Source organism: Ovis aries, chromosome 2 (assembly GCF_016772045.2).
Source record: "Ovis aries strain OAR_USU_Benz2616 breed Rambouillet chromosome 2, ARS-UI_Ramb_v3.0, whole genome shotgun sequence".
Classification (NCBI taxonomy): Eukaryota; Metazoa; Chordata; class Mammalia; order Artiodactyla; family Bovidae; genus Ovis; species Ovis aries.
The window spans coordinates 193,199,260-193,220,565 of NC_056055.1; the positions used below are offsets into that span (position 1 = coordinate 193,199,260).

Here is a 21,306-nt window from a genome sequence, read left to right on the forward strand (position 1 = left end):
AAATTATGGTATGAGAATCTCCTGCATTTATGTAGAAATTTGGAAATATGGACAGGAAATTACAGAGCTGTTACTCGCATGAAGGATTTTCTCTGATCCTCTGATCCTGTCAGTTGGATTAGTTCTGTCTCTATATATAGTAACAGTTGTCCCTTGGTGTCCTTGGAGATTGGTTCCAGGATTCCTCCTTGTCCCACTGCAGATACTAAAATCCAAGGATGCCCAGTCCCTTATAGTCAGCCCTTTGTATCCATATATGCGGAACCCATGGATATGGAAGGCCAACTATATATTAATAAATGTGTCTGAATAAGTCATTGGAAAGCTTAGGAACATGTGGCCTCATACTCAGCCCATAATTTTATTTTACACATGCGTATGAATGTTAAATAAACTCAGCAGTAAGAGAAAGAGAATATCTTTGATCACATACATGTTGTAATGGTTTATATTTCTGCCCTCGTCAGCAAGTGATTAATTTACATTTGCTGGAAACTTAAAGTTTTCCCTCAGCTACACTATTTAGCAGGCTTGTATTTTTTAACCTGATCTTAAAAATATTTATGAAAGAAGGCTGAAAATGTATTTTCATTTAGAGGCTATAAAAGGCCAAGTTGGAAGTAAACTTTTAAAACAAAATTGGAGGTGGAGTGATGATGGTTTATTTAACAGATGGAGAAGAGTATCTGTTCCACAGCAACAGATACTGTAGTGAGCTAGAAATAAGAGAGCAGCTTACATCAAACCAAACGTGGTAGCAACAGAAGGATGGATTTTCAGTTACCTGCTTTTTTCATTAAAGCCTTTCCAAAAGGGTGAATTTGTTCTCTGTATGAAGACAGAGACTAATGATAAAAAAAAAGGGGGAGCTAAACCACAGTTTTTGTGGTTGGTAATAGAACTGGAAATAAAATACTTGTAGTAAACTGTCATGACAGTGTTATCAGTCTTCCCTCCCTCTCTCCTTTCCTGTCCCTGCTCCTACCCTTCCATGTTTCCTCCCTTCTTTCCAGTATTTAGCAGAGAATCTTTATGGGTTAAAACTGGGTTGCTGGTTAGTCTCTTAGTTGATTTGTATCCTTTGGATAACAGTCTGTGTGTAAGGATTCACATTATCATGGTCTGCTCGTACACAGTTGGGAATGTATCCCAGCTACATTACTAATTCATGTGCTGTATGACCTTGAGCCAAGGCCTTTAACCTCAGTGGTAGTAATAAATACCAGTTTATCTATAATATTTTACAAACCAGCCCATCAGAGATGTTTGAAACAATTATAATTTTTTAATATTTTTTTCAAAGTCATGCACTATATAAATACAAAGTAATATGTAATTCTCATAATTGCTACTTGTACAGAATCAGGATATTTGGGAGACACTAAAGTCAGACAGTTCAGCTTTTAAATAGGCTCAAAATAAATAGGAGAATGATAGGACTGAAGAGAGGAATGTCATGTTTTAGGCTTGTAAAATTGATAGAATCTATAACTGCTGCTAGCTTTTTTGGGAAAATGTATGATTTTGATATGCCAAGCATGCCTGTGTTAAATGAACTCATGTGAACTGTAACATTTTTGTTCCACTCTTGTCATAACTTTGTACAAATAAACTAAGAAGGTTGTCTGGTTCTGGCAGGTTCTGAGGAAAGATATTTGATAAGGAAAATGTAGTAGTACTGGAATGTCTGCAATATGAAAGAACTTAACATTTAATTTCTAAATTTTTAGTGGCTGCCTGCCCAAGTGAAGTTTCTTTTTAGTAGGGGGAGGCATACATGAAACAGTCCTTGATTTATATGGACCACTGTTCTGCTGTATAAGCTGTTTTCTTTGTACTGAAGAATGATTCGTCAAAGAACAGGTTCCATGCCTCTGGCAGTTACTGTTAGTTAATTCACTGTTTTGTGAACCCTGGCCTTCTTGACAGGTATTTTAAGATTTACATAACACAGGTATCCATTGGGAAATTAGAATGAGGCTTGATCAATGGTTAGCACACCTGCATCCTTCACAGCAGTTGGCTTAGAGTTGGATGAGTCATCTTTTTTTTTTTTCATTTTATTTATTTTTAATTTTACTTTATTTTACAATACTATACTGGTTTTGCCGTACATCAACATGAATCTGCCACAGGTGCACACGTGTTCCCAATCCTGAACCCCCTCCCACCTCCCTCCCCATATCATCTCTCTGGGTCATCCCAGTGCACCAGTCCCAAGCATCCTATATCCTGCATCGAACCCAGACTGGCAATTCATTTCTTATATGATATTATACATGTTTCAATGCCGTTCTCCCAAATCATCCCACCCTCTCCCTCTCCCACAGAGTCCAAAATACGGTTCTATAGATCTGTGTCTCTTTTGCTGTCTCGCATACAGGGTTATCGTTATCATCTTTCTAAATTCCATATACATGCGTTAGTATACTGTATTGGTGTTTCTCTTTCTGGCTTCAGTTTCATCCACCTCATTAGAACTGATTCAAATGTATTCTTTTTAACAGCTGAGTAATACTCCATTGTGTATGTACCACAGCTTTCATCTTACAGGATGTCCTCCTCCTCTGGTTTGGTTTGTCGTAGTAGCCTTTCTAGAGTATGTCCGTTTGAGGAGAATTCATGGAATGCTTTTAACAGACCACAAAGTGGACTGTCCCTAAGGGAAATAACACTCCATCTGCTGTCTCAATACTGTTAAGCTGTTCCATTTTCTTTCTTGGCATTCTACTCATACCTCATTTATGGAAACCTTAAAAATATAGGTGGTTGGTTATTTGCTAGAGTAAAGAAGTGTTTGTGCTTCCAATTTTAATTGGTGCTCACTGTACCTCCTAGTGTTTTTCTCTCTTGGCGTGAATGGCACTTGCTTTATATTTCCCTCTGAGCTGAAACATGCTTGTGAATAAAGTGTTGGTAGCATACCCTCAAGAAATTGATTATACTCTAAAATCAGCCTTTCTTGGGCCTTATTAATAAGCAGTTTTCAGGAATTCCCCAGTGGTCCAGTGGTTAGGACTCTGCATTTCCACTGCAGAGGACAAGGGTTCAATTCCTGGTCAGAAAACTAAGATCCCGCAAGCCATGCAGCACAGCCAGATTTTAAAATAAATTTTCTTTTAGCACTTTGGAAATATTAAATAAGTGAATAAGTGGTACCTATTACATAAATAAAATTTCTTCAAACTTGCTTGGTCTAAATTCAGAATTTTAAAAGGATGTGGTTCATGCAAACAGCCACGAAATACATCAAGGGTTTATTGCTTAGGATAATAAATGTTAAAGCATAAGAACAGTGGGTAGTTAGCATATCACTGGTATGCTCATTGGAATTCTGGATTACTCTTGAGTAGTGGGGGAGATGAGAAACAAATACACTATATGTGATAGTGCCACAGTGAGGCAGATATATGGAAAGAGATGACTTCTGATTTAAGAGATTGGCATGGGTCTTACAGAGAAGGGGTTAAGAATAACACTGCAGTGAAAAATGGGTGGAGAGAAGATGCTTTCAGGAAATTAGTACATATAGCAATACTGTAGTTTAGTAGGAGCAGAGGTATCTAACTGATTACGATTACTCCTTGGCTCATGCTGTCACAAAGCCCTGCGTGGGTAACCGGCAACAAGCTACATGGGTAGTAGATGCTAGATGGGATGCTTGGGGAAGGGGCTTTCACGCTAGCCCTTGAAGAAAGGGAAGGATTTGATTAGAAATCTCGATGTTCCAATGAAGGGGGCATAGGCATAAGATAGAAACAAAGATAGTAAAACAGACCAGTTTTACTCTGTTGAGTTTGAAAGAGACAAAGCCAGCTACATTGAAGAATCTTGAATGCAAGGCTAATGAATTTAAATTATCAGGAATGATTTGGGAACTTCTTTTAATACTCCCTGCTGAGAAACATTTAATGATCACAGCAGTGTTTTGAGAAGATGATTAGACATATGTGTGAAAGTTTCGGAGGGCAAAAGAAGGACTAGAAGCAGAGGCACCAGTTGAAGTGAAATCGCTCAGTCGTGTCCGACTCTTTGTGACCCCATGGACTGTACCCTACCAGGCTTCTCCATCCATGGGATTTTCCAGGCAATAGTACTGGAGGGGGTTGCCATTTCCTTCTCCAGGCGATCTTCCGGACCCAGGGATCGAACCCGGGTTTCCCGCATTGTAGACAGATGCTTTACCATCTGAGCCACTAGGGAAGTCCAAATAAATGTACTGATATTTAAGAAGTAGAAGTCAAGGAGGTAGAAGAACCAATAATGATTACAATTTAATCAAAATGGTGGTAGCAATTTGAGTATTTGCCTTGGGAGAGAATATTAATTTAGTCGGTCAACGCTTTAAATTGAAATACAATTGACATTTAGCATTGGGTAATTTAACTCACACAGTGTGTTGATTTGAGTCAAATGAGTACTTACGTGTAATAGGCACTGGGCTATAATGAGGAAGGGAAAATACAGGGTCTCTGCCCAGATGGATCTTTTGTTTAGTGAGGGAGACAAGAAACCTCTGTGTGTGAGAGAGAGAGAAAGTACTCTGAAGAGAGAAGTGAGGTAAGGGATAGGAGTGATGAAAAAGAGGGCAGTGTTTTAGGGTGGGTGGAGATACCATTTGAGTAGAAATCTGAGTTACAAGTGAGGAGTGGAGCCTTCTCACCACCTGGGGAAGGAGTGTCCCCGACGGCAGCACTGCACGTGTAGGCCTGAGCACCCCTAGGACCAGCAAGACCACCGCCTGGCTGGAGACAGCTGCAAGGGGCAGCGCTGTAGGGAACGAGATGCACAGTGTAACCAGGGAGTAGGGCATTTAGTGTCCTGAAAGCCATGCTAGAGAGTTTGGATTTTATTCTCGGTTTGATAGAAAGTCACTGGGAGTGCCATGTGTGCTTTCAGAAGATCCCTGTGGCAGCCAAGTTGAACACGTGGAAACAGTTAGGAGGCAGTCCTCCAGGTGAGAGAAGGTGGTGACTCAGAGCCTAGGGTGATAGTAATGGAGGTGGTGGGAGTCCAGATATAGTTTGGAGGTGGAGCAAAATTATTTGAGCGAGGTATGGGTTATGTGAAGTGGAATCCAGGAATACCCACAGAGTTTATGTGGTTGGTTTGTGGAAGTTAGAGAAAGCTAGTTCTGCCTCTTGTGCAGACCCCTCAGCACATTTGTTTGAGGAGGGGTCCCTTCCTCCCATAGACATATCTGGGCACTGGGCCCCACAGCTGGGGGAGAAGAGCACGGGCTGAGTACCCCTGCTTGGCCAGGTGTGCTTGTGGGAGGCTCAGTGCATGCTATCCAGTGCAGCAGCCCTGAATCATGACTGGTTTTGGCCTGAGCAACTAGGTGAATCGTAGTGTCATCTAAGGGACTCGGGAAGAGAAGCTGACTTGAGGTGAGGGAAGGTGGTGGAAATCAATTTCTATCTTGAGCTGATGTCTGAGATGCGTACTAAACATCCTAGAGGCAATGTCAAGTAGACAGATGGATATGGACGTGGAGGCCAGGTAAGGAGTCATCAGGGATGCAGACAGGTTTGTTGAGTTTGAAATGACAGCATGACAAGCAAGTGGAGCTCTAGAATTCAGGTTTGAGAGCAAAGATTAAAGATGCAGACTGGGAAGTCATTCTGCCCAAAGGGATATATGAAACACATTTGAGGGAAATTACAGTGAAAAACAAGAAGGTGGAGACCACTTTTGGAGTGTTACCAGGCAGTGAAAAGTGGGAAATGACTGCAGAGCGGCCAGCATGGGGGAGAACCTGGTAATCAGCCTGATGGAAGACAAGGAGTGAGGGCGGGGCATGTTGGAGAGATCAGAAAGAATCCAGGCTGAAGGAGGCTGCTAAAGCTTGAGAGTACTGCTAAGAGGGTATAGTGGGTGTGAAGGTAATTTGCAGGGAATTAAAAATATACTTTCAGAAAATATGCACTGAGAGGAGGTAACAGTGGCGTTGTGTATTGGTTTTTCAAAATAGGATGGTTGTGTCTGATTAAGGCAAAGATAAGGGAACCAGTGAAGGAGGGACAGAAGAGAGCATAGATACTCTAAGACAATATTTTGCACAACAGAGGAAGGAGAGGTGAAAATTTATCGTCTTTAATAAAGTTGTGGCTAGGGTCATCTGTTATGGGGTCACCATTGATATTAAAGATCTGAAGAAAGTACGAAAGGGAACCAATAAGGGGGAAGAAATGGTCAAGCAGCGATAAAAGACTGGTTGGAAATGATGGAGAATCATTTGTAATAGTCCATCATGTTTTTCTGTGGGCCCAAGAGCACGAGGGAATTGAAAATTACAAATTGATCCAATTAAGAAAGAAGGGCACCTGGAACAGTGGTTCATAACCCATAGGAGTGCATATCAGAATCACCTGGAAACTTTTTTCAAATTATATCAAATTGAGGTGTGGGAATAGCAAGATTGCAATAGGAGGAGAGATGCTTACATATACTTTCAAAACCTGGGTGATTGTGTTAAACTCCTATTCTCTCTCCATCCCCTCTCACACACACACATTTGAAAACCATTCTGGACTTGAAAGTAGGTTGACATAGTGCAAGCTGGGTAGGAGTAGTAAAGAGTAGCTGGAAGGGAAGCAAATAGACTGAAAGAGTTAAGAGCAAGGTTTTCTGGAGTGATCTTAATAACAGTAACTACTGGTAAAATTTGGTGGTGCAGAGGTTAAAGTGTCTGCCTGCAATGTGGGAGACCTGGGTTCGATCCCTGGGTCGGGAAGATCCCCTAGAGAAGGAAATGGCAACCCACTCCAGTATTCTTGCCTGGAGAATCCCATGGACAGAGGAGCATGGTGGGCTACAGTCCACAGGTCGCAAAGAGTCGGACACGATTAAGCAACTTCACTTTCACTACTAAAATTTATAGGTGGGGTGTGCTTAGCTGGTTAAGTTCCTGTTCTGCAGAACTTTACAGAGCTTTTCATATGCACATGAATCTCTAAGAAGGAATTTAGTATTTTAAGAAAATAGCTAACCATGGAACCCTTTTTTTCATGGTACCTTTGGACTAGTTTCTATTAGAAAACGTTTTGAAAATGCTGAATTAGAGAAGTCCTGCGATAGTTCATTCCAGTTTAAGAGTTCACAGGTTGTGGGAAAGGGAAGCTGAAGTGGAAAGGTGGCCTGTCCAGGTTTCTAGAAAACACAGCTCCCAGGGTATGGGATCACTGAGTTACTTCCCATTCCAACAGGTCAACTGTTTTCTATCATTGAGTCCAGTGTCAGTTGGATCATCTGTATGAATGTTGAAGTTGAAAGTAAGACAAAAGTGGGGATTTATGAACTATTTACAGTGTATGTCAGTAGTTAGGTTTCTCAAAAACAGTGTTGGATAATAGTCTTTATGAAAGAGACCAAAATCCAATGGCCTTTTAGGGTAACTAGCCTTTCCCTTAATTAATGACAAGAAAGTGGATATTAAAAGAAGATACACTTTGATGTCTAGAAGCACTCCATGTCAGTGACTTAGTATTCTGGGAATTTATCCACTTTTGGGGCTGAGGCAGAGTCACAGGCTTTGGGAATGCCACCCTGCCCCCATTTGTACTGCCTGGGCATTGAACTGAATACTACCTTTCCAGGGAAGTGCTTTTCTTACAGTTTGAGATGATTAATACCAAATGTTGTCTCTGAAGATTTCCAAAGAAACCAGTGATTGGTGAGGATACGGATTGTTGGCAGCAATTAGACATTTATATAGCATGAGTTAGTTTTTAGCAATGATGTGATAGGAATTTTATGAGTATACAAGTCAGCTCCCAGCACTGAGATATACTAAATGAAAAAGGTTCCAGTTTTCAGTTGTCCCAACTGTGTGTTTTCCAGGTCACAAGTTTCCATTCTTTTGTGCCAATGATAGCATTCCATTCTTTCCCTCATGTATCTTTAATGTTGGATTTCCCCCCATAATCCTCTATGAAAAAAGAAAAACAACACACATATGCCTCCTTTTTGCTTACAGCAGTATCCTTGTGATAAATGTGTGTGTGTAACCCCACTGAAGTGTTCAGAGCACGTGGAAATCACTTACTGGTGACAGTTGTGCATTCTACGTATTGATTTTTCTCTGGATGCCTGAACTCTCTTTTCTTCACAGGTAAAGTCAGTGATAAACCTTTTGTTTGCTGCATATACTGGAGATGTGTCTGCACTTCGAAGGTATGTCGACAGAATAGCATATGGTTTACAGATGTTTATGAAATTGCTTCTTGGGAGAGGGCCATTTTGAAGCTAAGTGAAGTTTCACTTACATTTCCCTCTAATAAAAATAATCCAAAGTTATATTAAGTTTCCTCTTCCAATGCCTTAGTCTTGCTGTAGTCTTTCTTTTTCCACTTCCTACAAAAGCCCAGTCCTCTGTTTTCCCAAGTGGTAACTGTTCAACCAATCTGGCCAATTGGTATTAGTGTTTTACTGGAATTGGACAGTGCCTTCTCAATCTCCATCTACCCACACTCTCCATCTTTGGAGGTGAGGGAGGTGGGCAAATAGGAACACTTGATGATCTGCAGATCCCCAGGCTGGAAAGGTCACAGAGGACTGTAAACCTGAGATGGCCAGTGTTTCCTCTTACCCAAAAGGAGCAAAAGCTAAAGAAGAGCGGTGAAGTGGCATTTGCCTAAGGCATCATGTACTAGTTGAACAGGGTCTCCATTAGTGAGCCTAGTGAAGGATGACACCTTTCTCACAGGACCTTCGGTTGAACTGATGGAGGAAATGCTACAGAGGCGAATTAATATAACGAACAGCTATGCTTACGAATTTTCAGGTTTGCTTTGTCAGCCATGGACATGGAACAGCGAGACTATGATTCTAGAACGGCACTCCACGTAGCTGCTGCAGAGGGTAATATATGAACCACCTTTTTTTTTTTTTTTTTCAAATGTAATTTCTACTTAACACTAAAACCTGCTTGTTTTACTTTGGCTGTAGGTCATGTTGAAGTTGTTAAATTTCTGCTGGAAGCCTGCAAAGTAAATCCTTTCCCCAAGGACAGGTGAGCCCTTGTTACTTTCTAACATTGGCAGGCCAGGCTTTTTATCATACAGGGCTATAATAGTTAAATGATGGGTGTATTAAATCCACATTGTGTATGTTGGAGATGAACTTGCTTTGAAGCCTTATAAAGGCAACAAACAAAACCTTGTTTTTATTCAGTAGATCATTCTCCTAGATCCTCTTGTTTACCTAAGGGAGTTCTCTTAGAATTATCTTGGTTAGTCTGTCAGTGAGTATATTGTGTGAGAAAACAAGTCTTGGTGTTTGTTAAAATAGGAATTTTGTTCTCGTGAGGCTTTTGACTGCCCCAGGCAGACAAGATAAACATTGCAGGGATATATTAAAATGTGTAAGGAAATTACTGTTCCAGAACTCTATTGGAGTTTGTTGAAATTCCTGGATTTGGTTGGAGTCAGTTTTACAAAGCTTCATGGAAGCTGAATTTTAACCATTGCTTTGGGGAAGAGATGAGATTTGAGGGCACAGAAAGAAGAGAGGGGCAGTCTATCTGGAGTGGAGAGATTAGCCTGGGTATGTTCTGTTCCACTCTTCTTCCTGGTCCACATAGCAACTTGACATTCATCCTGCAATAAGTCCTGTTCACAAGGTGGATGGTCAGGAGAGGGTTAAGAATGCAGCTTAGGTATATACGCACGCTTGAAGTAAATCCTGCACTAATGCACTGGCATGTTATATAACGAGTTACATAACTGGGTGAGTCAGTGAGTAAGGAGAATAAAGGCTTAGAAGAATGGAAAAAAATATTTGGTGGGAGAGGTTTGATACGTGTGATTAGAAGTTTGGATTAGATCTTTGAGGACTATATGAAGTAACTTTGTGGAGCAAGTTGATTATTTTCAAGCTATTAGATCTTTCTGTTTCAGTAAGGTTTTACTATTTTTCAAATCAGTGGTTTGGGTTTTATTAGCTCAGCGTGCAGGAAATGCAGGCAAGTTATGACATCAGTGTCTGAGAACTGTTAGCAATTTGGTAAGTGTGGTAATGCTCTGATTACCTAAAGTCATGATCTTTATTGGTAATATTCTAAAACCTCATGTTCGGGAGACAGTTCTCCCATTTATCCCCAAATGTAATGTCCACACAAGCTCTTTCTTCAGAGCAAGGAACTGAAGAGGGTGTTTTCTCCTTGCCCCCAGTATTTATAATCCCAAGTAAAACACTGTTTAACATAGGCTCAGGCTGGAAATATTCACTATGCTTTGCATGTTTAAGAATCAAAATGTTTTGTTTTGGTTTTTGCCCTAAATCAACCTCTAGGAATGTGAAAGTAGAAGCACCCATCTGAGAGGCAAAAGTTAGCTCAGTAACGAACGTGGTAACTGGTTATTCAACGTTTTGAGAATGTAAGCTAGATGAACACATCTTTGTTTCTCTATTTCATAGAATCAGTATCACCTCAAATTGGTAAAACAGGCTTGAGCAAATTTAGTGTATAGAGTTGATATTTTGCATTATTTCATCGAAAACAAGAGTCATTAAAAAAAAAAAGAGGTAATAGTTTTCCAAGAAAGACAGGTAATTATATACTGTAAATGACTGAAGTTACCCCATCACCCTGTTTCAGGTCACTGACTCCCTAATTTAATGAGGGCTAACATAGAAGTAAAAGGCAACTTAATTCAGCAGTTTTTTGAGAAGCACGTTTGTGTTAAATGTTACTTACATATAAAAGGTTACTTACCTGATTTTAAAAGTTAAGAACAGACTCTCAAACTATTCAAAAATATTTTTAAATGAGAGTACTTAAAACACTTTTAGTTCCACATTGGGACCCCACTGAGAAGGTAAAAGGTTAAGAACAAAGAAAGAAGGAAAAGCAGAAGCTTGTGAGAGTAGCATGTGAAAAAATGGAATCAGAGAGCCTACCAGCCACGGAGAAGCAAAGTGACATAATAGTAGGGAGAGGATGGAAGAGAAACTTAGTATGTTTGTGAGGAACTAGGGAGGTAGTTATCATGCTCTGTCATTTACTTGGGTTGTCACAGTTATGCAGGGTTGACTGCTCTTCCAAAAGGCAAATTAGCTGATGGACCACTGCTGGCAGCCCTTCGCTCCTCTTCAGTAGTCTTCATCTGCAGGACGCTGAAGAGCACAGCCCAGAGCACACTTCCTGTGGAAAGAGGAGCTCTTCTGGTTGTGGAGTGGGTCCAGTTGAGTCCCTAAAGTCCCATCCTTACCAGAGATGATGAAAATGTCAGCTCCTCTGAGGCCAGTCTTGTTCCTCCAATGTCTATTTGAGCTCTAATAAGACTATGGTTATTTCCAGACTTTGTGGAGATTCACTGTGATTTTACATTGACAGGAACACAAATTTTCTATCAAAGGCTAGGGTGATAAACACAGCTGAGTAGGCTTTTCATGAAGGTGAAATTCAGGAATAGTAGAGGAATCTCTCCTACCTGTCAACACTAGAATTTCCCCTCCATAAACACTTAGTATGAACAAAACCCTTTTGCAGAAGATGGTTTTTCTCTTCCTCCCCATATCCCAACTTGCTCTGAGATCACTTTTTGGATTATAAATCTCTTTCTGCATTTTTTTCAATATTACTTGTAATACTGTGTAAATAGCTAAATTTGAATGGCCCTTTAACCTGCATTTAAAATCTAAGATTATCATCTTTGTACAGAAATTCTCTAATGACCCTGTCTATGCTGTGCTACCTGTTTAGGTGGAATAACACTCCCATGGACGAAGCACTGCACTTTGGGCACCATGACGTATTTAAAATCCTGCAGGAATACCAAGTCCAGTACACGCCTCAAGGAGATTCCGACAACGGAAAGGAGAATCAAACGGTCCATAAGAATCTCGATGGACTGTTATAATAGTCTTAAGCCCAAGATTTAAATCACTTACCTATGTAATTGTGGAAAATGATTATGAAGAACGTGTGTATTCCTATCTGGTAGTGATGTATATTTTACAACATTGGTCATTTCAGTGTTACTGGAGTTTCTTCATTGTGCACACAGGACAAATCTGATCTCTTTGGGAAAAAATAGAAATAAAACAATCTCCCTCCATAATGTGAGCAATATTTACCTCGTGCATTGTATAATTTGATGTAAAAGATACATTTACCAATGCTCGCTTTACTGTGTGGTCTTCATGATTTTTGTGTATTTTGTGAATTTTACAGTTTATGGTGATGATCTGCTGATATGCATTTATAAATTAAACTCTATTGTACAGTCTGTCCAAATGGGTCAAGGCTACCTTTAGGCAAGACAGTGTAATTTTCATGACTTCAAATACAGATTTAGTTTGAGTGAACAACTATATGTACTTATGGTTATGTGTTTAAAATGTCTCCCATCACCCTAGCTTCATGATGTGACTCTAAAAATTATAATAGTTAACAACTGTTAGTAGGATAGCCCAATTCTAATTAGACTTTATCAGGGAATCTGTTTAAGGTATGTTTGGTGACCAAAACGTTATGTGTGAATGTAGTTAAAATATTTTGGAAAGAATCTCCTTTTTCTATATCCCCTTAGACGAGCTTCTTTTCCCAGACATTTAGCTCTTTGCCTCTTTCCTTTAGCTGGGAAAGTGGGTGCTGGCATACTATGCAGTTTTCATTTTTCCACAATAAAACAGAAAATGCCTCCTGTTTCTGGCATCCAAGCTGTAACTATGCCATTTGTCTACGGGAGATGAACCAGAGACAGATTAGTAAGCTAAATACAAATTATTCCAATTCGTCAGCCAATAAAAGGAAGGAATGTGCTCCGACAGCTCTTTAAGAAGATATTTTTCAGCTTTCAGGATAAATTCAGACATGCTCTAAGCTACCAAAGTTATTATGAAGGTATGGGAACTGCTACAAATAACATTTGTTTTAAAACCTGTCATTAAAAGTCTGCATCACGGTATCTGTTCTGTTTAGGGGATCAGTAGATTGTTCCTATTTTCTCCTGACTTTCTACTGTATATTTTTGGTGGACTTTACCAAATAATAAGAAAAGGCTATTTCATTTTAAATCAAAATCCATTATTTGTCTTGGGGAGGAATTGCACATATACATTATCCTGTCATACCTCAGAGGTATAAAAGGGTATGTTAATGAGGATTTCTGAAATTAAACACACACACACACACAAATGGACTTCTCTGAAGCTGTATTTAGTGAAATGAGCAGAAGCCTCAGCTACATGAATGCTGGCTGTAATGTTAATATAACAAATTCCTTTTTCTTCCCCTTTCTGTCAGCACACACTGCTGCTTCCAGGCTTTATCATGCCCAGTGGCTCCTATCCCACTCCAGCAGCCTCCAAGTGTTTCAATTACTGCTCCCAGTCTAAATCAGTAACTTCTGCTATTATCCCTTATTGCCTAGGCAGCACCTCGGTAGGTGGAACATGGCGGGTGTTCCTTAACGGAGCTGCATCAGGCACGAAGCCATTCTCAAGTTTGAGCTTCTGTGTGGAGTATGGTGGGTGGGCGTTCCTGCCCCATGGGTCTATCAGACATGTAGACAGGTAGTATTTGTAAAATGCTGCAGAGGAACAGCATTATTCCCAAAGATATCATGGGGTAGACACTCTGTAATTGAAATTATTTGAAATAATTGCTCCAACAGCAGCCTGCTCTGTGTGATTTAAATGAAACATTAAGATAGTTCAGTTACATGACTTGAAGACTGCCAATGATTTTGAGAACTTTTGTTCTGTTACTTGGGAACAAAGCGTTTTCCTCTTTTCTCAGATCAAAACTATTCTGTGTAATCTTTGTTGTTTAGTTAAATGTGCCCTTATTTACACATGATGTTATTTATGACTGTAGGCTGGGTCTTGCTCTGGCTATTTGCTATTGGCTGGTAATAATAATGAACACATTTGACTTAAATGCTTTTAATTGTACTGTTAACTGCTGCCATCACTATGCTCCAAAGATCTTTTTATTCTGGCTTTAGGATCATATGTGCTTTTTCGGTACCACAGAGCTCTATATGGTGGTGTTTCTTTAAAGCTTTGTATACACTGTTGTTTTTGCTGGTCTCTGTTCTAATCTCATATCTGAGTGTAATGTGCTGTACCCCACTGCTGCCCATCCTGCCCTTCAGCTGCAGAACTGGATCAGCTATTGACCATTTGATGCTCTTATCTGCCTGGCAGGAACTGAATGACCTGATGCTGGATTTAGATTCTTTCTGGGGATTGTACAGCTATGAATGTATTTGCTTCTAGAACCTCCCAAAGTGAATCTAATCTAAAAACTATAAGTTGTAAGTATTCTGAAATTGAAAAATATTTTAATTGAAATCAGGTAGTGTTGCTTTTTACAGCTTAATAAATACATGTATCAAAAAAACAAAAATGATTCTTTAAAAAAAAAGGTTTTCTCTTACATCACTGGGTTGGGAACTCCACTGAACATAGGAACTACGTCTAGGCATTTTTCATGCCTCCTATGGACCCAGGTACCATGCCAGTAGTAGTTACTGCAGAAACTACTGCAGTAGGGTTACTGCAACGATTAGGATGAAAATTCTGTAAGCAGTTCATCCCTGACGGTGAGAAGACGCACAGGCATGTTTCTAGTCCTCTTAGAAGCTAACACTGTCCTTTCACAGGAGGTGCTCAGTAAATATTTGCTACACTGAAATCTTTCACTAGGAGGGTTTGAACCTCTTTCAATGAAAAGAGAGGGTATTTTCACAAATGTCTTGATGTCTGTTGGGGGAACTGAACTCAGTGCTGCCACACTGGGGTCTAAGCAGGACCAGCTGGTAGTGGCAGCCCCCACCTGGTCCATGCATGTATGGAATGGCATTCACTCCCAGAGCCAGAAAACCCTGGTTCAGGGTCACATGGTCTTCTAACCACAAAGAAGGTACATAAACACCACAAATGCCATGGCTGTCCATTTTCAACAGTCAAAGTTGTTTGTCACAAAGTAATCTGCTTTGCTGTGGCAGTCAGTTTGTCTATATTACTGACATTTTACAACTGGAAGAGACATCCAAAATCTCCACTCACCCTTTCTTGGATGAATGCCATTACTTTGAAATTATGTATATTTTTGTATAACCTTTAAATTATTCATAGCTTTTGGCTATGTTTGCTTCACAAAAGCTTTCTTAAGTTTTAATAGGTAAGATGTTTGTACTAGACATACGATCCAGTATCTCAGACCATCTTAAGTTCCACAAAACCAGAGATCTGTGTCTGTTTTACTCTGCCAACTTAGTTTTCCAAACATCTAGTATAGTGCCTAGCCCATAGCAGGTGCTGAACATATATCTGGTGAACTAATAAATGAATCTTACTAAGCAGAAGCCACTCAAGTAAACACCCCTTACTCTGGGCACAACATCCGAAAGTACCAGAACTTTCAAAACCATTTCTGGTTTTTTCTCGGGATAGTCAGATGTGAAAGGAGTACTTTGTTCAATTAAGACTTAATATTCCATTTCAGCTTACAGACAGCAAATAGACTTCCTTCATTTAATGCTATTTACTGCCACTTCAGAAAACACTTTCCTGAAAAGGGAGAAATTTGTCCTAAGTGATACATAAAGGTTCTGTGCTTATAAAACACCGTACCAGAAATACTCTTAAAACACACAAACATCCCTTTACCAGGATCTACTGACTTCTTACAATGATCAAATACAAAGAAATACAAACATAACCAGCCAGGCAGGGCATTTATCTGTTGTACTTCATTCCCTGGAGAAATATACTCTTGATGTTTGTTATGAAAAAACTTGATATTTCCTAGATATAAGTACTTCAGACAGGGAGATGAGAATGGTCATATTTGCTATGAGGCCGGAATTCGAGCTTATACCACCATTCCCTGTTAGCTCAAACGGTTGAATCTAACCTGCCAATTTACATCTAACCTAGTGATTCTTCTATTATACTATTTTTTCCCCCAGCACTCAATGCCTTTTAAGAGGATCACAGCTTTCTGGCTTAGAGCATCTTTGGAGAAAAAAAAAAAAAATCCCAGCTTTTCATGTGGGTGCAGTAACTTCTCAGGAAGTAATATCTCACCTCATCAAGGAGGTATAGGTTTTAGATGCTGCTATGGAGACCATAGTCACATTTTACATGTATTTTAAAATTAAAAACACATTATAGCAGTATTGAAATTCATTTTAAAATACCAAATTATTTCTGCACTTGGAGGCAGCTGTGGTGGTCACCAAGACCAAAGGATTTTCATTTGTTTATTTATGGTACTCTTTATGACTTCTCTCAGTAATGTTTCTTCTCTCATCTCCTCCACTCACCTACCTTAATCAGGGTAAGAGAAGGCAACACTTAGGAAAACGATATTGATCTTATTTAAAAATAAGGAGTGACATTTTTATGTTTAAACATGATGAGAAAAACATCAAACCTACACACAATGCCAGGAATGTTTAAAATGTTTACACCAAATATTATTTATAACAGACTATAAGTTTAATACTTTTAAAAAGTAAACAAAATCTCTGGACGTGCAGGAAAATGAAACTATGCCAAAGCATTTTTAGAGGACAAAAATATACCAAATAGCTAAATAGCATGAATTAGAAACACCTTTTTAAACTGCTGTCTTTGTTCCTTTATCATTTTAATTTAAAAAGTCAATGCAAACTCAATCAGGTTCATGTCAATCATCTTATGTAAAAACTGAGAGGAGGTTTTAATTTGTGTTTAATAAAAGAAAGTACCATGTGCATATTATATTTAATGTAATACACATACTTTAGCTTTAACTTTAAAATAGACCTCAAGAAAACTTTATCCCTACCAGAAAAATAACCGTATTTACATAAAAATATGATTGTGGTGGCGATAGCAGAAAAATATGATTCAGCTGCAGACAGCTGTTTGTGTAAGTTATCTAGAAGACCTCTATCAAACCCACTCCCTAAACCACTTCTGTGTATGTCAGTGCTAGGGAAGGGGCAAGGTAAGTAACACAACACTTCACAAAACATCATGCAGTCCAAAACAGGTCTAGAAAAAGCACAAGAGAGAGAGTGGCACCATCTGTAATGTATTTGTGAGAGAAACACATTTGCCAGTGAAAATTATGCAATTCTCAATGCAGTTACACAGGATGAGTTTTCAAATTATTGGATTCTCATAATCTCCACTTCTTAATGATTTGTCAGTTACTATTTTTTCTTCTCGATTTGAAAATTTTGACTAAACAATAAAGACAAGTGAACTCACTTATGAAACATGCATTAAATTTCTGAGTTTGTTGACATCTACAATTAATTTCAACTTTTTGAAAAAATAATAGGATTTGCCTTAAGAGAGCTGTTAATAGTTTGGCTACCTTGATAGAACTATGAAGACAGTTTGATTTACTAACTTCAATTTCATGATGAAGGCAGAATATATTCAACTTTGGTATTAAAGCTGAAATGGAAGATACTACTCATGAATTTGGAAAGTTTACTTCCTTCTGTTGATATTAGCCAGCATCATAAAGCCGTAACAAAAGCTAATTCTTCCGAGAGAGAATCTCTCTCTAGTTTTCAATGGCCAGTGTGGAAAATATAATAACACACATAACTTTTATCCTCTGCCCAGATACAGGACAGCTTTTCACTATTTCACAGGCAAGCCACTGGCAAACTTGAGGCTATATGTAAAGCAGAACAAATAAGAATAACCATATGATCTATCCAACCACCTGTAATAGTCAAGCCCTGACTGCATAGCTTCTGCTACGTGCTGCTAAATGTCTCACCTTTCCTAAAGTACTCTCATTCTAGTCCTGATGATTTTGGTGTACCAGGATGGTTTTCATCTGTAAAACCCTCTATGTGGAGAAGGCCTTTCATTTTTACCTTCAATAAGATGCATGAAGCCCTTCAGAGTAACAGATGTTTCTGAGTTAGGGAAAAATCCACTTGCTATCAACAGGTTGCAGCAAATCTGTTGGCCTTTCTTTAGTTTCCCTAGAAACACAGGATGTGAAGGAACACAGTAGCAGAAGGGAATCACAGGTGGGAAGGAAAAATGTCTCCAGAGAAGAGAAAATTCATGCTCTAGACCGCATTCATCTGTAAGAGAGAAAATGTAGTGATATTACTACACTGGTCCTGTAAAACGCAGACTCATAGCTAACATTCCTTATGTGTCCTACAGTAGAAAGACATCCCCCAGCAAAAAACCACCATGGGATTAGAGGGCCTGCAGCATGTGCTATCCGTTTTCCTAGCCTAATCGAGACCTTTTATACCACCTAAGCTGATGGATTATTACTCTGCAGCCTACCGGCTTAATTCTGTCAATTCATCCAGGCTGTATAAAGCTTTCTGCTGTTGGGCAAGTCTGGGGACTGAGCAATGTGGCAAATCTGCTCATGCAAAACAAGGGTGAGGCAGTGCTGAGCTGCACGCCAGAGGGAGAGACGGACCTGGGGAAAATGACAAATTTTCCTTAAAGGCCACTCACTAGGAATAACAGATGAAGGAGTTTCAGGTACTGGCTAGACAAGCAGAAGGCTTAGGAACTCCCCCAGCCATGCCTCTGGCCCAGCTGCCTCCAATAGGGCCGTTCATAGACCCAGAACTGCTCATCCACAGTACACAGCCTGAAACAAACATCCCCCCTCACGTCTAAGCTGGGCCCTCCCCTTATTCCAGGTGCTCTCAACCAGGGGTGATTCTGTCCTCCAGCAACACCTGGAGACATTCTGCATTGGCATGACTGGGTGTGGGGATGTGGGCTAGCGGCATCTAGTGAGGAAAGGCTACGGATGCTGCTATCCATTCTGCAATGCACAGGACAGCCCCACCCAGGGAATCATTCACCCCCCCGCAAAACACCAACAGCAACACAGCTCTAGACTCCATGCCTCTTGAAAACTGAGTCCTTTTTTAATCCCAAGCAGTCAATAGTGGGTGGTATATAGTGGGTTCCTAGGAAAATATTTTTGGATTGAAAAGCACAATGAAGGTTTTGCCCCTATGTTTCAGTCTGGCTGAGAGTGAAAATATGTAGATGGTGGTCTTTGGAGAGACAGAGAGAGAGAAAGCAAGTGAGCAAGGATTCAAATCCTGTTACTGTGTCTTACTAGCTGTGTGATCAAGCCATGTTCCTTAACCTCTAAATCCCAAGCTCCTCATCTATTTGAAGAAGACAAACAGTCCCTAACAGACTTGTTGTTGAAAGGGTTAAATTATACAGCATATGTAGAATACTTAGTATGTGCTATGTGCTTAGTCATGTCTGACTCTTTGTAATCCCATGAGCTGTAGCCCACCAGGCTCCTCTGTCCACGGGGATTCTCCAGGCAAGAATACTGGAGTGGGTTGCCATGTCCTCCTCCAGGGGATCTTCCCAACCCAGGGATCGAACCCAGGTCTCCCGCTTTGTAGGCAGATTCTTTACCAGCTGAGCCACCAGGAAAGCCCAAGAATACTGGAATGGGTAGTCTATCCCTTCTCCAGGGAATCTTCCCAACCCAGGTATCAAACCAGCATCTGTTGCATTGCAGGTGGATTCTTTACCATCTGAGCCACCAGGGAAGCCCGGAAGAATGCTTAGTGTAGTCGATGGAAAATAGCAGACAATTAATAAATGTTCCTACCAATATCAGCACTGCCCAAAGGCCTCCAGGAGAGGAGCCTGGTTCTCATGTAGTCCTCACGGAAAAAGTTTACTGTACAGGAAAGCCAGACTAAACAAATACTGCAGTCAGGCTACAGAGAACACTGGTGCTCTGTCTCAGGAGGCTGTAGTCCTCCGGCTCCGGAGCAGCACCAGGCGTCAGCTCCAGTGCCTGCTGCTCCAGAGAGACAACCCCCAGACACACCCAAACACCAGCCAGCTCCATGAAAGGTCTATTTCAGAGCATACGCCCTAACTCCAAGACTGGACGCTAGAAGGAAATCGGGCCACGGTGGAGGACAATTTGGGACAGACAAGGTGGAGTCCAGCCAATTCGGAGACAGAATCCAACTGTTATTTTGTCTCACCAGTGCTGTGCCCATATTAGAGCCTGTTTTAGCTCTTAAATCTTCCATGGGTTTAATCCGGAGATTTGTATGTGTGCGTATGTGCAAAAATAGATTTTATTCTACAAATGAAGTGAATAAAATCACCTGGAATAGAATGGATGGCTCCTGGGCAGGGGAAGTGGGGATCCAGAGCCATAAAGCCATTTCCTAGTATTTATTTAAAGTAAATAGCTCCCACTGTTGTTATTCCCAGGGCACAGAGAAGCACAGAGAAAGCAGTCATGCTGCATGCACAGATGGAGGGGACTAATCCATCTTATTTTCTCAAGGTCACAGGGGATAACGGTGTGACAGAGGTGGAGTTCAGATTTCCAAATAACAAACACAAGCCTCTCCCCCAAAGGTTATGCTGTCTTCATCTTAATAAACCAGAATAGCACACACTCAGTGTCAAGTGCCAACAGCTTCCCTGGGGCGAAGGTTTTAAATGAATCAGAGATGAGCTTTCTAGGTGAGGGGGGTCTCAGGAGAGTAGACAAGAACATGCAGTCCAGAGGCAGCCCAGGGGATTCAAATATTCATTCCCTCATTTACTGACTACCTGATCTTAGGCAAATTTATTAATTTTGTAAAAATTTTTTGTCTACATCTATAAAATGGGAAAAATAATAATATCTAAGTCAGAATATCGGTATGAGGACTAAGTTACTACCAGTAGCATGCCCGGTACACAGTAAGAGCTTAACAAGTGTCACCTATTAATAGTGATGATGATGCAACCTGCTCGGGAACAACAAACAAACACGCGGTTGTTAGGTTCTGTCCATTGGTCTTACAATTTCTGAACAAGGCTTTACATTTATTCCAGTTTTGTGCTGGGCTCACAGAGCACTTCAGAGCAGAGTGGGGAGCTACATTCCAACAGAGAATGCAACGTTATACATGTAAAAGTTCCGTTTTTCACTTGCCAATATAACTATTTTGCTATTACACTACCTAAGCATTTTTCCAAGTAATTTTTTTTCAGCCTCAACAATCAGGAGGGTGTAAGAAAGCAGAGTCTCGAAAGATTTTAGCCCGTACTTCTGCAGGTGAGGGAAAAGGATAAGGTGACATGCCAGAAACTTGAGTCTAAACAGATACTACTGGTGACACACAAATGCATTCCCTGAACTCAAGGATGTGTGACCCTGAATGTCGAAAGATAGCGCCCTCTCAACCAGCATCTGCTCCCTCCTCCGCTTAATGCAGTCTGTGCCAGGACCACCCTCCCCCTCACCACCCCCCAAAGCCCCCACCCCTGGGCCGGGCACACAGCGATAAAGGCAGACTGGGGATGACTCAG

The 21,306-nt window shown here is 40.4% G+C and overlaps 2 protein-coding genes across 6 annotated transcripts in view; one reads left to right on the forward strand and one right to left on the reverse strand.

The window, feature by feature from the left end:
• The window catches only part of GLS (glutaminase), an 89,959-nt gene extending 75,600 nt beyond the window's left edge, over positions 1-14,359 (forward strand). For both annotated transcript variants that reach the window (XM_027962793.3, XM_027962796.3), the window contains 4 exons: positions 8,114-8,175; positions 8,786-8,862; positions 8,950-9,013; positions 11,708-14,359. In XM_027962793.3, coding sequence (XP_027818594.1) covers positions 8,114-8,175; positions 8,786-8,862; positions 8,950-9,013; positions 11,708-11,864 — 360 coding nt within the window. In that variant the 3' untranslated portion in view covers positions 11,865-14,359. The remainder of the gene's footprint in view (positions 1-8,113; positions 8,176-8,785; positions 8,863-8,949; positions 9,014-11,707) is intronic.
• A 2,663-nt stretch (positions 14,360-17,022) lies between these two features.
• The window catches only part of STAT1 (signal transducer and activator of transcription 1), a 43,926-nt gene continuing 39,642 nt past the window's right edge, over positions 17,023-21,306 (reverse strand). For 3 of the 4 annotated variants that reach the window (XM_042242443.2, XM_012110615.5, XM_042242438.2), the window contains one exon: positions 17,023-18,059. In XM_042242443.2, coding sequence (XP_042098377.1) covers positions 18,045-18,059 — 15 coding nt within the window. In that variant the 3' untranslated portion in view covers positions 17,023-18,044. 4 annotated transcript variants of the gene reach the window in all.